The 16,549-nt window shown below is 41.5% G+C and overlaps 1 protein-coding gene across 1 annotated transcript in view; it reads left to right on the plus strand.

Annotated features, from left to right (window-relative positions):
- The window catches only part of USH2A (usherin), an 824,795-nt gene that overhangs the window by 730,882 nt on the left and 77,364 nt on the right, over positions 1-16,549 (plus strand). Inside the window, exon 75 of the mRNA XM_069726496.1 lies at positions 10,469-10,613. Coding sequence (XP_069582597.1) covers positions 10,469-10,613 — 145 coding nt within the window. The remainder of the gene's footprint in view (positions 1-10,468; positions 10,614-16,549) is intronic.

Raw genomic sequence — 16,549 nt, forward strand, 5'->3', positions numbered from 1 at the left:
ACAGTAACACAAGTGTCATGTGGCTTGGAATTGTCATGTTAAAAATGGCTCTTGGGACACTTTGGAAAGATGGCCGTATAACTGGTTCCATGACCAAGTTAATGTAACTCCGAGCTGTTAGCGCACCAGGAGTGAAGACTATTTTGGTCCAGTTACCATACATAATGCCTCCTCACACCGTAATCCCAGGAGTAGGCCATGTGTGACGTTCCATCGTAAAGGCCTCTTCATGGTGTTGTCCATGTTGTCTCCCAGACCTATCTCCGGCTATCATTGTGTCCAAGACAAAAGTGAAGAACTGAAGAGGATAGACCTTAATTCCAGGCTGCAAGTTGCATCATATAGATCGATATATCTATATATATATCTATATATCTATATGATGCAACCTGCACCTTGCACATGTTCACATTAGGAGTGCTGGTTGTTTTTTTTCTTAATTCCAGGCTCCCTTACTCCATTCCAGGTTCTGGTCTCCATCTATAGATCATGTGCAGAACGCCATTAAGATGGATAAATAATAAATCGAGATGTTTTGAAAATTTTGTTTCAAATTTTTCATCATCTGTAGATCAGTAACATTTCTATCCAGCCTGTGATTTCCAAAATTCCAAAACTTTTCCCTCTTGGTGTTGTAATTTTAATGTTGCTAAGTGTATCTATCCATCTATTTAGCTGACATCTATCCATTAGAGATGGTCCAGTGTCCACATTGGTAGTTGATGGCCTCCAGATCAGAGCCCTGTGAGACTCCAAAATGCCAGCATTCCCGGCTCCTCTTCTGATTAGTAGGCCAAACACTATGTCATGTTGGTGTTGGGCAATTAGAAAAACCTCACACCAAGCCTTCTAATGAGTAGAGGCACCAGGGATGCTGGCAAGTAGTAGGAGGTTCAGAGGGCTCAACTCCGGAGGTAATGGATTACTGATGCGGACACTGGACCAAGGTCTGGCAAATCTTTTTGCTAATATCTTTCTTTCTTTCTTTCTTTCTTTCTTTCTTCATACTGTATATGGGCAAAAGTATGGGACCTCCTCTGAATCTCTGAATTGTGTGTTTTTGAATTAAGTCGTATTGCCCCCGATGTATATCATCCGGCCCCTTTGCGACCAATGTTTAACATCCTGCCCCTCACTTCCACTGTATAACATCTGGTCCTATTGCCCCTGGTGTAGAACATCAATCCCCTCACTCCCAGTGTATAACATCTGGCCACTCTTCCCCGGTGCATAACATCCGGCCCCTCACTCCCAGTGTATAACATCCGGCCACTCTTCCCCGGTGTATAACATCCGGCCCCTCTTCCCTGTGTATAACATCCGGCCCCTCACTCCCAGTGTATAACATCCGGCCCCTCTTCCCCGGTGTATAACATCCGGCTCCTTTTCCCTGATGTATAACATCCGGCCCCTCTTCCCCGGTGTATAACATCTGGCCCATCACCCCTAGTGTGTAACCATTGGTCCCATTGCCCCCATATACAATATTTGGCTCCATTGCCTCCAATGTATAACATCCAGCCCCATCGCCCCACTACCCCCCCCCAGTTTTTAACATCTGACCCAATCCCTCCCAGTGTAAAACATCTGGACTCCCCGCCCCTGGTTTATAACATCCAGCCCTTCACCCCTGATGTACAACATCTGGCCTCATTATCCTCGGTGTGTAATATCTGGTCTCTCACCCCATGTTGTATAATATCTGGTACTATTGTCCCCAGTGTATAACATCCGGCCCCTCACCCCTGGGGAATAACATTCAGCCCTGCCGCCATGCCATCTACCTTTACAAACGTGACAGAGCAGCCGGTGGTGCAGAGCTCAGTGATACCAGCGTGGTCTGTAATAGGAGCCATTGGGGTAACAACTCCGTTCATTACATTTTTTGTCCTGAATCTTCCCCACCACCTGTGAGTGATATTATTAAGAAGTGGAAGGAACCGAAGCAACTCAGCCACGAATTGGAGGCCCCATAATATTATAGAGCGGGGGTCCGAGTGCTGAGAAGCAGAGAAAAGTCCTCTGGTATAACATCAGCACTAACACTGCACCCTCGCCGGGTGCATGGTTATAAAGGAGTGCAGCGCTTACAAGCTCATTACTATCTTGCTTGTAAGCGCTGCTCTGAAACTGGCTGAATTACTGGATTAGGTCAGTCTTTGCTCCTACAAATGCTACAGAGGCTCCTTTAAGTGGCAGCATCAGAGAGAGCATAGTTCGGGACATCGACTCGGCTATGCCCCTGGTCCAAGTTGCCTATCTTCAGGAGCGTACCGTCCCCCGGTAGGAAGGGAGGCAGGGGTGAGACGTGCTCCTGATGATCTATCCAACTAAAGAATTACAGTAAAAATATTTTAAAAAATTACAAGAAAGACCATAGGGAAAGGTATGTCACTGGGGTGTCGCTCTCTAATGTGCCTTATTCTGTATAGTGACCAACTCTAGACACAACACGTTTGCCCACCTAGGGTTTAGGGATGGCTTTCTTTTCCATCCAAAGGCTTGAAACAAGCGAATCATACTCAGGTGACTCATTTTTTTTATGGTTCATGGAAGACTAAAGTGAAATTCAGCAGCTGTTCAGGACAAGTGACCACTCTACCAGCTATATTATAACCTCCTAATAGAGAGGGAATTGCGCTCGAGCACGGGGTTAGCGGTGATTATCGGCAGGTGAGTGCTTTATGGAAGTTGAAAAACCATTAACATTGATAGAGTAATTATTTCAACTTGAAAGTAATTACCTTGATGGGTGATAACCACTTCACTGTTCCGTGGCGTGAGAGGGGCCTGCGCCGGCGTCAGCTCTGCGAGCTTTACAAAAAAAAAAATTACGAGAAAACTGCTAACACTGAATTAGCAAATTCCCTGTAAGAATCCTGTGCCGTAAAATCAAATGATTTCACCTCAGCAAAAGTTAATTTCCCACTTTATTCTGGACATAAATACGGCATTTTCCTTCTTCGTTTCTCGCTATTATACATTTTGCACAACGGTTAAACCCATTTTAAAATATTTATTTAAGATGCGAATTCTTCCCATCAATAATTTATACACAATTGTTATTTTATTATTGTAGGTTTAGGCGGCGCGGGCTGAGATTAGGACAATTTTCTTTTTTTTCTTTTATAGATTTTGTACTGAAGCCTGACATTAACCCTGTCTGTCCGTCAATCCAATATATGTATATCTCTATTTATCAAGACATATAATAGCTATTACATATGTATTAGGTAGCTAGATATTAGACAGATCAATAGATAATAAATGTATATATAATGGTATCTGGCTGCTGAGCGGAGATGGAAAAGATCCAACGAGCACTTCATCGCATTCAAACAGTCCCTCACTACTTTCAAGACCACACTCGCCACAGCGAAACAAACCTACTTCTCATCTCTCATATCTTCCGTCTCACAACCCTAAACAGTTATTCAACACCTTCAATTCTCTCCTCCGTCCCCCAGTACCTCCTCCCTCCCCACTCATCTCAGCTGAAGACTTTGCCTCATTTTTCAAGCATAAGATTGATACAATCAGATAAAGTTTTGGTCAACAACCTCCAGAGCCCTTCCTCCCAACTTCCCAACCCTCCATCTCCAAAACCAACTTCTCCACCATTATAGAAGATCGACTCTCCACTCTACTCTCAAGATCGCATCTCACCACCTGTGCACTTGGCCCGATCCCATCCCACTTCATCCCAAACCTCACCACAGTCTTCATCCCAACCCTAACCCATCTCTTCAACCTATCACTAACAACTGGTGTTTTCCCCTCAAGCTTTAAACCTCAATCACACATATCCTCAAAAAGCCCTCTCTTGACCCATCCTCTGTATCTAGCTATCGCCCTATATCACTTCTCCCCTATGCCTCCAAACTACTGGAACAACACGTCTATCTTGAACTGTCCTCCCATCTCTCTTCTTGTTCCCTCTTCGACCGCTTACAATCTGGCTTCCACTCACACCACTCCACTGAAACTGCCCTAACTAAAGTCACCAATGACCTATTAACCTCCAAGAGCAAGCAACACTATCTGTCCTCCTCCTCCTGGACCTGTCCTCTGCCTTTGACACAGTGGACTGTTCCCTATTACTACAGACCCTCTCATCCCTTGGCATCACAGACTTGGCCCTACCCTGGATCTCGTCATACCTAACAGACCGGACATTCAGCATCTCCCACTCACACACCACCTCCTCACCTCGCCCCCTATCTGTCGGAGTCCCACAAGGTTCAGTTCTAGGGCCCCAGCTCTTCTCCATTTACACCTTTGGCCTGGGACAGCTCATAGAATCTCACGGTTTTCAGTATCATGTCTATACTGACGACACACAGATCTACATCTCTGGACCAGATATCACCACCCTACTAACCAGAATCCCACAATGTCTGTCCGCTATTTCATCCTTCTCCACTAGATTTCTGAAACTTAACATGGACAAAACAGAATTCATCATCTTTCCCCCATCTCACGCGACCCCCCCAACGAACCTATCCATTACAGTAAATGGCTGCCCACTCTCCCTAGTCCCACAAGCTCGCTGCCCCGGGGTAATCCTTGACACTTATATCTCCTTCAAAGCACATATCCAAGCCCTTTCCACTTCCTGCCGACTTCAACTCAAAAATATTTCACGGATCCGTACATTCCTCAACCAAGAATCTTCAAAAACCCTTGTCCATGCCCTCATCATCTCTCGCCTTGACTACTGCAACCTCCTACTCTGTGGCCTTCCCTCAAACACTCTCGCACCCCTCCAATCTATTCTAAACTCTGCTGCCTGACTAATCCACCTGTCCCCCCGCTATTCCCCAGCTTCTCCCCTCTGTCAATCCCTTCACTGGCTCCCCATTGCCCAGAGACTCCAGTACAAAACCCTAACCATGACGTACAAAGCCATCCACAATCTGTCTCCTCCATACATCTGTAACCTCATCTCCCGGTACTTACCTACACGCAACCTCCGATCCTCACAAGATCTCCTTCTCTACTCCCCTCTTATCTCCTCTTCCCACAATCTTATACAAGATTTCTCTCGCGTATCACCCCTACTCTGGAACCCTCTACCCCAACATATCAGACTCTCACCTACCATCGAAACCTTCAAAAAGAACCTGAAGACCCACCTCTTCCGACAAGCCTACAACCTGCAGTAACCACCGATCGACCAAACCGCTGCACGACCAGCTCTATCCTCACCTACTGTATTCTCACCCATCCCTTGTAGATTGTGAGCCTTCGCGGGCAGGGTCCTCTCTCCTCCTGTACCAGTTGTGACTTGTATTGTTTAAGATTATTGTACTTGTTTTTATTATGTATACCCCTCCTCACATGTAAAGCGTCATGGAATAAATGGCGCTATAACAATAAATAATAATAATCTGTCAATATTTATCAAATATAATCTACATTATAGCAGATGGGTATTGGATAGAGAGATCTAGATATTTTATAGATAGCTTTAGAGAGATAGATATGGATAGAGATAGATAGAAAATAGATAATAGATAGATAGATGATAGATAATAGATAGATAATTAGATAATAGATAGATAGATAGATAGATAGATAGATGATAGATAGATAATAGATAGCAGATTGATAATAGATAGATGATAGATAGATAATAGATAGATAGTTAAATAGATAGATGATAGATAGATAGAATTAATAGATGATATACTCCTGTGATGTCACGGTGTTGGACGCTCTTTATATGACATTTTTATGCTGATGACAGTCTCCCTTCCTACATAACAGCTCCTTCTGATCATTTTATATTTGTTCTGGCGATGTGGAAATTGCTGATGATTTCATATGAGCCATCTGGTAACACCGAGATCCGTGGCCCGGAGGGAATTGTGTAATTTATTAAAATGATGGACGTGCATGCAAGGGGAAACTTGGGGTCAAATCAGACGCCGTCTTCTCTGTTTTCCTTACATCCTGATTCCAGTAGATGATGTTTGTTTTAATTAAGAATTATTTAACCCTGATCCATTTATAGTTAATTGGCCTCGGCCCATTGGAAACTGGAGCATATTTTCTCCCCTCTCATCTTGATTCTAGGTCCTAGAGGAACCTGCACAATAAATACGAGCAGCACATTTACTGATCTCCTCTATTATTCCTCCTTTTCTGTACAAAACACAATTCAAAGGGATGAGAAAAAAAATAAAAGCGCCTTAGAGAATTGTACTTGCATTGAGGGTATCGATTTTTGACATTCCGTAGACAATTGGGAGTGGTCACGGAAAAACAATAGTGATGAATGGCGCAGAACCCAACCGATTTCAGATTGTGACACCAAGAACAGATCTTGTGCGCAACCTCATTTATATAAATAAAACTAAAATAACAATTTTAAATTTCACAGGCAAGAAAGTGAGTACGTTACTTTTTTTCCTATTTTTTATAACAAACTTTTTTATACAATTTTTTAATTTCTTTTCATTTTTTTTTATAATTTTTGTCCATTTTTCTCAGATGGAGAACATACTTTCGTCTGCACCCCCCTTACCCGAGTGTGACAACTTCATATCTCAGTCAGATTTATGTGCACCCTTAAAGTGCTGAGCTGACCCATCACTGCCATCATCTGTACCCCATATCATATCCTTATCAAAACAGTTTAAAAACTCTTCAAAATCCAGATCAAGGAAATGGAAAAACTCCAAAAACTTTCCAAAGAATGAGCTATACCTAAAACAGTTTTGACTAGCAATTTTGTCGTTTTTGACCGTTTCAAAAAAAAAAAAATTCCATGTGCGCATACACTAAGAAATGATGAAGCTGGAGAGGGGAGATAGTGTTTTTTTTTTTTCCTGGGTGGAATATTCCTTTAAGTACTTCATTATATACTAGATTGGTTCGCTGCTGAGAGTTATGTCATTCATTTGCTAAAAGGGGCTCCTCTGACCCCTTCATCACATCCTAACTACAAGTTCAACTCCGAGAAAACACATGAAATAATCTAATCTATTATAAATGTCATAAATCTCTATCTATTGACTGGAGCTAAGCTCGCTAAACTGTAGATATTACATTTCTGACCTCTGACGGGACCGGGATAAATGGCGACCCCGAGCTGGGAGCTTACATAGGATCTGAATTCTTTCACATAGGGACCTAGTAAATCAAATCCATTCTGAAAAAACAATTATGTTGGGCCCGGTTAGGTCACAACAGGTTCATCCACGCGTAGTTATAATGTCCACTAAAGCAAACAATTAAGAAGCGCAATTCGCAGCCAGGATGGATGACTTAGAGGTCTGTCACCGGGAGAGAGCGCCTTTGACCTTGGGGGTCACCGGTTCAAATCAGGTTTAGGTCGTTTGTGGCTGAAAGTTGTCATCGGCTGATAGCTGTGCAGCCAGACGTGAAATAAGGTGTCATCCCGGTGCCAGTCTTATTGAGCAAGTGGTCAAGTGGTCATATAGCTTCGAAAGCTGAATTGGTGCTTACTGGTATCGAAAAATGGGAACTTGTATAAGGTTGGAAACGAGTACAATTCCAGACACTGAGTACAAGAAAGAAATATATCTTGGTACCGTGTTAGCCAGTAGATAAAAAATATTTAGAATTGAGAGTCCTCAGTGGTTGATACCTTTTAATGGCCAACTGAAAAGATGGTAACAAATTGCAAGCTTTCGAGACTACACAGGTCTCTTCATCTTCTAGTCTTTGCCTGATGAAGAGACCTGTGTAGTCTCGAAAGCTTGCAATTTGTTACCATCTTTTCAGTTAGCCATTAAAAGGTATCAACCACTGAGGACTCTCAATTCTAAATATTTTTCTAGACACTGAGTACACATATATATATATAACTAAATGGACAGGTAGAAGCCAGAGGGTCTGACACTCCGACGCGTGCTATTTTCCTGAAAAAATAATTTAAAAAAATGATGGACAAATGGGTGAAAAATTTTGAAAAATTAAACTCGTGTTCTAGAGCTCCGGTAGAATTCTGCTTGCCACAATTTATTAAAAATTTTTTTTTTGGCTTGTACAGAAAAAAAATAAAAGATCCAGTAAGAGGATAGAATCATGAAACGTGATTTATTTTATTTATTTGTTTTACACAGGATGAGCTATAGTGTATGTCACGATGATACTTGACCGTTAAAAAAAATAAAATTCTTTTAGTAAAATAAAATGCATTTTCCAAAATATACCATGTTGTAAAAGACTGCCTAAAAAAATTAATCCCGCTGTTTTCAATGAGAAAACCAATTTAGGGTATGTTCACATTGAATAGTTTTGCTACATTTTTCGGAGCAGAAACTTTCCAAAATGCTTCTGAAAAACACAAAAATTCCTCAAAAACTTCGAGGTTAGGCTCGATGGATTAGGCTAGGTTAGGCTCGATGGATTCTGGAAACCGTCTAAAAATAACTATCCAAAAATGTCCCAAAAAAAAAGAACATAAGCAATTCATGTAAAAAAAACGACTTGCGCTGCACATGTTCAGGCTTTTGAACATCTTTTAACAACTTCAGGTTACAAAAAATACTAAGCGGTTTAAAGAAGTGATGTCCATTCTGGGGTTTACTGCGCTGTGCTGTACAATACAAGTCAATGAAAAAGGTCAAAAAAGATACCCGGAAGACAACCAGGTTTTTTTGACAAATTTGCCATAGTTTTTCTTAAAAATCTGCTGTCAGTTTCTTCATTATTCAATGGAGTGGAAAAAACTACCTGAAAACAGTAAAAAGGACTTCACAAACCCATGGGAAAACTCTTAAAAAAAACTGCCAGCAGCCAAAACTGCTGTAAAATGCTCAAGAAATTACAAAGAAGAGATACAAAACTGCAGAGTTTCCTGAAGTACCTCCTGCTTGAAAAATTTGTCGGGTTCACCTGAGTTTAAAAGACGTTGTGTGCACATCACCAGCTTCTGCTCAAAAAACTCAGCAAAAAGGTTCTGAATCCGATTCATCATTCGCCATTTGCTGAGGCCTTTTTTTGTCTTGTATTTGTAAAACAAAATTTTACAACAAATCCTTCAAAATTTGAACGTGGTACGGAAATTTGGGCCAAGACCCCAACATTTTTTTTTTCAAGTTTTTGCAACTTTTTAGATCAAAACGTGGCAAATCCTTTTAAATGCCGGAAAAGAAAATTCATCAAGTCGAAAACTCCTCCAGAAACCACACTCCAGTACTGGATATACAAATTGCATCTTCAGAGAGGTAGAGGACTAGAACTCAATGGCCACCTATAGGAAGTAGCAATCCTAAAAGTCAGTATCGACCCTTTAACGAGCCTTGCCATATGACTTGGGGGGGAAAAACCAAACCAGAATCTCAATTTGCAGACACGTGTTTCGGGATGTTGCCCCTCGTTAGTGCAAAGGATGAGATCTAATTTGGCTGTTTGAGAGGCCTCTGAATGGAGTCTAAGGGGTAAGGTCGCTCCTTGTGGAGAGTGACATGCCAGTGTAAAGAGACTTATTGGCCATGCATCAAACTGAAACCCGTATCTGCAAAATTGAGATTCTGGTTTGGTTTTCATCCAAAATCATGTGGCAAGAGTCGATTAAGGGTCAAAATTGACTACTTCCAATAAGTGGAGATAGAGTTCCAGTCCTTTTCATCTTTTCATCTTTTCAATTTGCATATTTAATTTCCCAGAGGAGCAATGCATGGCTTATACGTCTCCTTACACTGGCATGTCTCTCTCTGCAAGGAGAGACCTTACCCCTTATGCCAAAAAAATGCCACATGTAATTAAAGTCACATTTCATGAATCTTTCCGAAACATCTAGATAAGCAAAATTGTCAAGAAAAAAAAAAAAAAAAGACTTAAAAAAAACAAAGACAGCTTAAAAAATGGCACAATGGCTATGAAAATTATATTATATAATATGACCAGCTATTATCACAAATATTTATCAAGATCATGATATGAAACAAAAAACACTAAAAATATATATATATATATATATAAATTCTTCATATATTAATTATAATAATATAATTATTATTTTTAATTTATATATACCGTACATCTAAAATTAAAAAAATATAATTATATATCGTAATTGTTATTATTAAAATTAATATATGAAGAAATAAAAAAAATCATATCATGATCTTGATAAATATTTGTGATAATATAATTATGTTTTTTTATTATTTATATATATATAATTAAAAGTCACAATGATATCATAATAATTATAATAATTATTATTATTTGAAAAAATTTGACAAGAATGCATTTAACATAAAATCCTAATTTCCATGCAGTATGAAAAATAATATGATACTTGATGTAATTTTGGTCAATTTTTCCTTTTTATTATGTCCGATATTAATAGGTCCCCCCCCCCCCCCAAAAAAAAAAAAAAAAAAAAAAGAAGCCATTTCTTGTCCTAAAGCAATCACTAGGTGTCACGGGCGGGTAATCCGTGCCCATTAGTGGCAGCCTCCCCTGTTTCTGTATTTCTATATTTCAGATGGTTATTGATCTCTTGCTGAGCCAAGATCTCAGCTTGATGCCAGCAAACTTGATGAATGGATTGGTTTCGAAAAGTGGACTCAATGGGGACGGCTATAGCCCAGGCTTCCCGAACTGCCAAGACCCTAAATCCGTCAAGGCCGGCAGCTCATTATGAAACACTTATCAAGTCTACATGAAAAATTAATTGAAGCTCTGTTTGATTCTGGAAAGAATCGGAAGGTCCCCCCAATCTTTCCAGATGTTGCACGCCTTCCCCTTGAGGAACAACACGGGGAGATATATTAATATATTGTATTGATTAGCTGGGGACCTCTGACAGTTCTTCCTAAAGATACCATCTGGCTTCTGTTCGAAATTCCTTCACCAAAAAACAGGACATGACATGTTATTAATCTCCTCTCTCTAAGCATAGACACTCGCCCTTTTTTCGTTTTCTATTTTTTTTTTCCCGAAAGACCACGTTTTGCCATTCCGAACAAGACGGAGGCTGATTTGAAGGGTGCGGAAATTAAGGTTATTACACAAATGAAACCATATGGTCCAAATATTTCAGCGAAAGAAAATTGCCAGACAATAAAAATCGCTCCTGCCTTCCTAATGGCGTAAATTACGGTTTAACCATAGTCCTAACGATGTCCTTCTGCCACGCTTAACTACTGTTACATGAAGGACGTAGCTTTAAAATATATAAAAAACACTCCGAGCCAACCGCGTGTTTTACAATCTGTTACTCCGTCATTAAGAACGGTCAGAATTGCACAAACATAATTATGTTTCCCGCGTACGAGAGATCCATCGAAATCCAGCGGAGGGCTCGTCGAGCGCCGCCGGGACTCATCGCTTTTTTGGAAACCCAAATCGTTGATGATGAGGAAGGTGTTGAAAATGCAAAAAAGAAAAAAAAAAAGAAAAAAAATGCTCGTTAGGATTAAAATTTAATGCCGCGGCCAAAGTCGTTTTATGGGAATTTAATTTACAGAGTGGCTTGTTAAAGAGCATCGCGAGTATGAATTAACACTTTAATTGGCTCGATGGCACATGGAACACATTGAGCGCTGCTCATAAGCAAGGGCAGGGAACTTGTATGACACGGAATAGAGTGACGCTTAGCAGGGTTCAGGAATGGTCAAAGTATGCGCTAATAGCCGAGCAGTGCTGCAGATTAATTCAGGAGACTATGGCTTCGTTCACACCGGTGTATAAATCCTACCGATGCTATTCAATGGGGCCGTGTTCATATTTTTTGTCAGCTGTATTCGACATGCTGCTATTGGTAGCGTATCTTGCACTCCGTTCACCTATTCAATGCGTGCAAAACATCTGACTGCACTCGGATGTCATCCAAGTTCAGTCCGATATACACCGAGACAGGCAATGTAGGAGATGGAAAAATTAATCTCTGACACCTGGATCACGCTCGCAGCAGAGTTTGAGCCGATTGTCTTTAGCACATCACATCGGATTCCGTCCGCTAATGTGAGCACGGCCTGAGGGCTCGCTTACACTGCCATCTAACATGGCCAAGTGCTATCCGATGTTTTCTCCGATAGCACTCGGCCCAATGTTATACAACGGGGCAGTGCAGAACTGTGATTAATTTATCTTACCAATGCGAAAGCTTCCGATGTTACAAGAAACCAATGCATCTGATGATACAAGTCTGTGGGAGCGTGTGAAACATCGGACTGCACTCGGATGTCATCCTAGTGCAGCCTGACATCTGCAGACTCAGAGAGTGGAGAACATGAACATGAAGCCTTAGTCTAGGGGCTCATTCAGGCATCGTTTTTTTCATACAAGTGCTATTCATGATTGTCATTGATAGCCGTCATACCAGTTAGTCTATGGAGTAGTTTAGATGTCTTTAGATTTTTTTACACGGACCAAGTGATCTGCAGAAAAGCATGAAGATTTGTCCTATATCGATCCAAGTGTTGGATTAAACTCGCTATCCTTGTGTTGTCACGTTTTCCCGGACTGATCGCAGAAGGTGGAGAAATCTGCATTCCATCAGCATGGCTACCACAGCATCTTGCAGCGGCATGCTATTCCATCCGGTTTGCGTTTAGTTGGACCATCAATTATTTTTCAACAGGACAATGACCGCAAACACACATCCAGGCTGTGTAAGGGCTATTTGACCAAGAAGGAGAGTGATGGGGGCTACGCCAGATGACCTGAACCCAATCGAGATGGTTTGGGGTGAGCTGGACCGCAGAGTGAAGGCAAAAGGGCCAACAAGTGCTAAGCATCTCTGGGAACTCCTTCAAGATTGTTGGAAGACCATTCCCGGTGACTACCTCTTGAAGCTCATCAAGAGAATGCCAAGAGGGTGCAAAGCAGTCATCAAAGCAAAAGGTGGCTACTTTGAAGAACCTAGAATGTAAGACATATTTTCAGTTGTTTCACACTTTTTTGTTAAGTATATAATTCCACATGTGTTAATTCATAGTTTTGATGCCTTCCGTGTGAATGTACAATTTTCATAGTCATGAAAATACATAAAAATCTTTAAATGAGAAGGTGTGTCCAAACTTTTGGTCTGTACTGTACATCACAGGAAAGGCTGGGGCACATACATATGAGTAACCGGGACATATACATCAAAGGAGAGGCTGTGGTATCTACATCACAGGAGTGGCTAGGGCATATACATCACAGGAGGGGATGGGACATATACATCACAAGAGGAACTAGGGCATATACGGTACATCACAGGACGCTCCGGCATCTATACATCTTAATAGACGCTGTGGCATATACATCACATGAGACACTGGGAGCAACATGGATCCAGCTTTCAATGTCCCTTAAACACCTATATTTAAAGTCAGTTCCGTGATTTTTTGGATGGGGTGCACTTTAAGTACATGCTACATAATACCCGTCGTAGTTTACACCCTTTTTATGGCATGGTGCGGTGTACGTGCACTGAAACGCGACAGTTTGTCAATATAAAGCCATTTCTATAATGAACAGTTGGATCCATTAAATTGTCTAGTGGTCGTCCTCTAACGTGGCGTCCTCCTGGGCCACATAAGCTCGTCGCTGAGACCAGGCGTGCGATGCCTCCTCTGCTGCTCGGAGCAGTTGCGAGGCGACAACGACTGACTTTATTTCCACTTGTTATGTGCAGGACCTTCTTACAGCGGAAGCCGCATTGACCTCCAGGGAGCTGCTGACTGGGCAGTTACTGGGAGTTTTTAAGTTTCTCCAGCTGGTGCCTACTTAAATAAAAAGTGCTTTAACCTAAAATTACGACATAATATTGTAAATGAAGCAGCACATTACGCCGGTGACATTAGGCTTCGTGCTCTAAGCTTCATTTCACGTGTGCTCGGCCAAGATGTCACTTTATCAACAAGCCAAACTTATGGCGACCAAAGTAGTGCACCCGGCAGAATTTATATCAGGCTGTTCTATTCCTTCTGACCTATTACTATACATGTGCCTATGTCTATTCTCACATGTAGATGGGGAAATATACTAAATAGCTCTTAATTACTGTATTCTGCCAAGTAGATGTTACCATTTATTATACCCATTTATAGCTTGTAAACAGCAGGGTGCCAGAATGGCGAATATGTTCAATGCAATTATGCAGCTCTAATTAGCTCACAAATTGTGCATTTTGTGTGCGCCCACCAGCCACGACAAGGCGACCATTCTCTGATGGGACCCTAACATTTCCTACCGGATATGCCTCTCCCAATCTAAAAGCCTACACATTTAAAAGGCAGGTAGGATCCAGCCTTAACCCTGCTGTTGTCTTCGGTCTGGGGAGACCTATTTTGAACTTTGGTATTTTTTGGGGTGTTCAAGATGCGGTTCTGAAACTTGTGGTTGATTGATTTAAATGAGGATGGGTCAGTCGGCCACGGGTTTCAGAGCCGCATCTTGAATATTTTAAAGAATATTAAAGTTCAAGGTCGGTCGTTTTTGACCGAAGACAACAGCAGGGTTAATTATATGGAAACAGTCACTACTTTCAATGTATGCTATGAAGAAACAAAAATTGACCAACATCTCCGAACGGAATGAAGTTAATGTGAACGTGGAAGCCGTTGTGTCTACCTCCAACGTTGAGTGCTTCCCAACAGTTTTAGGATGCTTTTTTTGTATAAATGAAGTTTATTATTGAATATAACATGCAAAAATACAATCACATGTATTAAACAAGAACATAAAATTATTAATTGATCGCCAACTTGTAATTAGTAGTGTCACATGTTCAGTAAATTTGTATTTAGTAACAAAAGCCATCAGCACTTCCACTTGGTATGTTGACTACTAATAGCAATAAAATCAATAAAGAGGTTTGTACAAAGACAATAACAACTACAGTATACTGTTTTTATTATGCATAAAAAGCCTAGAAAGTAGAGTCCAGATAGGAAGGAGAAAGCGAATGAGAACAAAAAGAGAGAAAGGAAGGGGAGTGAGGGCAGGGTGGGGGATTATGTGGGATAGGGAATGAGAATTTCAAATCTCTCCATGGAGCAGGCCCGTACCTCCCAACCAACAGGAGGAAGGGGGTGAGGATCTAATTTAGAGATTCTGAGTTCCAGACGGACAGGACGGGCCGAAAGTATATTATCCACAACGTAAGCACTGCTAATATAATCGTTAGTGTGAGTTAGGATCCTGACAACCAATGGTCTAATTCTGGGGTGTCCCTAAATACGATCCAGGGAGCCCAAGTATTGTATGTGGATCTCCCGGTACTTGGCCTATCATTTGTCCCATTCTTAAATTTAAGTTCTGCAACAAATTCAGAACGTGAAGGAGATGTCTCTTGTTTCCAAAATCAGGGAATCAAATTCCTGGTGGCAATGAGGAAGTGTCTAAGAAGATTTTTCTTAAACTTAGATACAGTGCCTACAAGTAGTATTCAACCCCCTGCAGATTTAGCAGGTTTAATAAGATGCAAATAAGTTAGAGCCTTCAAACTTCAAACAAGAGCAGGATTTATTAACAGATGCATAAATCTTACAAACCAAAAAGTTTTGTTGCTCAGTTAAATTTTTATAAATTTTAAACATAAAAGTGTGGGTCAATTATTATTCAACCCCTAGGTTTAATATTTTGTGGAATAACCTTTGTTTGCTATTACAGCTAATAATCATCTTTTATAAGACCTGATCAGGCTGGCACAGGTCTCTGGAGTTATCTTGGCCGACTCCTCCATGCAGATCTTCTCCAAGTTATCTAGGTTCTTTGGGTGTCTCATGTGGACTTTAATCTTGAGCTCCTCCCACAAGTTTTCAATTGGGTTAAGGTCAGGAGACTGACTAGGCCACTGCAACACCTTGATTTTTTGCCTCTTGAACCAGGCCTTGGTTTTCTTGGCTGTGTGCTTTGGGTCGTTGTCTTGTTGGAAGATGAAATGACGACCCATCTTAAGATCCTTGATGGAGGAGCGGAGGTTCTTGGCCAAAATCTCCAGGTAGGCCGTGCTATCCATCTTCCCATGGATGCGGACCAGATGGCCAGGCCCCTTGGCTGAGAAACAGCCCCACAGCATGATGCTGCCACCACCATGCTTGACTGTAGGGATGGCATTCTTGGGGTCGTATGCAGTGCCATCCAGTCTCCAAACGTCACGTGTGTAGTTGGCACCAAAGATCTCGATCTTGGTCTCATCAGACCAGAGAACCTTGAACCAGTCAGTCTCAGAGTCCTCCAAGTGATCATGAGCAAACTGTAGACGAGCCTTGACATGACGCTTTGAAAGTAAAGGTACCTTACGGGCTCGTCTGGAACGGAGACCATTGCGATGGAGTACGTTACTTATGGTATTGACTGAAACCAATGTCCCCACTGCCATGAGATCTTCCCGGAGCTCCTTCCTTGTTGTCCTTGGGTTAGCCTTGACTCTTCAGACAAGCCTGGCCTCGGCATGGGAGGAAACTTTCAAAGGCTGTCCAGGCCGTGGAAGGCTAACAGTAGTTCCATAAGCCTTCCACTTCTGGATGATGCTCCCAACAGTGGAGACAGGTAGGCCCAACTCCTTGGAAAGGGTTTTGTACCCCTTGCCAGCCTTGTGACCCTCCACGATCTTGTCTCTGATGGCCTT

Source organism: Ranitomeya imitator, chromosome 5, assembly GCF_032444005.1.
Source record: "Ranitomeya imitator isolate aRanImi1 chromosome 5, aRanImi1.pri, whole genome shotgun sequence".
NCBI classification, from domain to species: domain Eukaryota; kingdom Metazoa; phylum Chordata; class Amphibia; order Anura; family Dendrobatidae; genus Ranitomeya; species Ranitomeya imitator.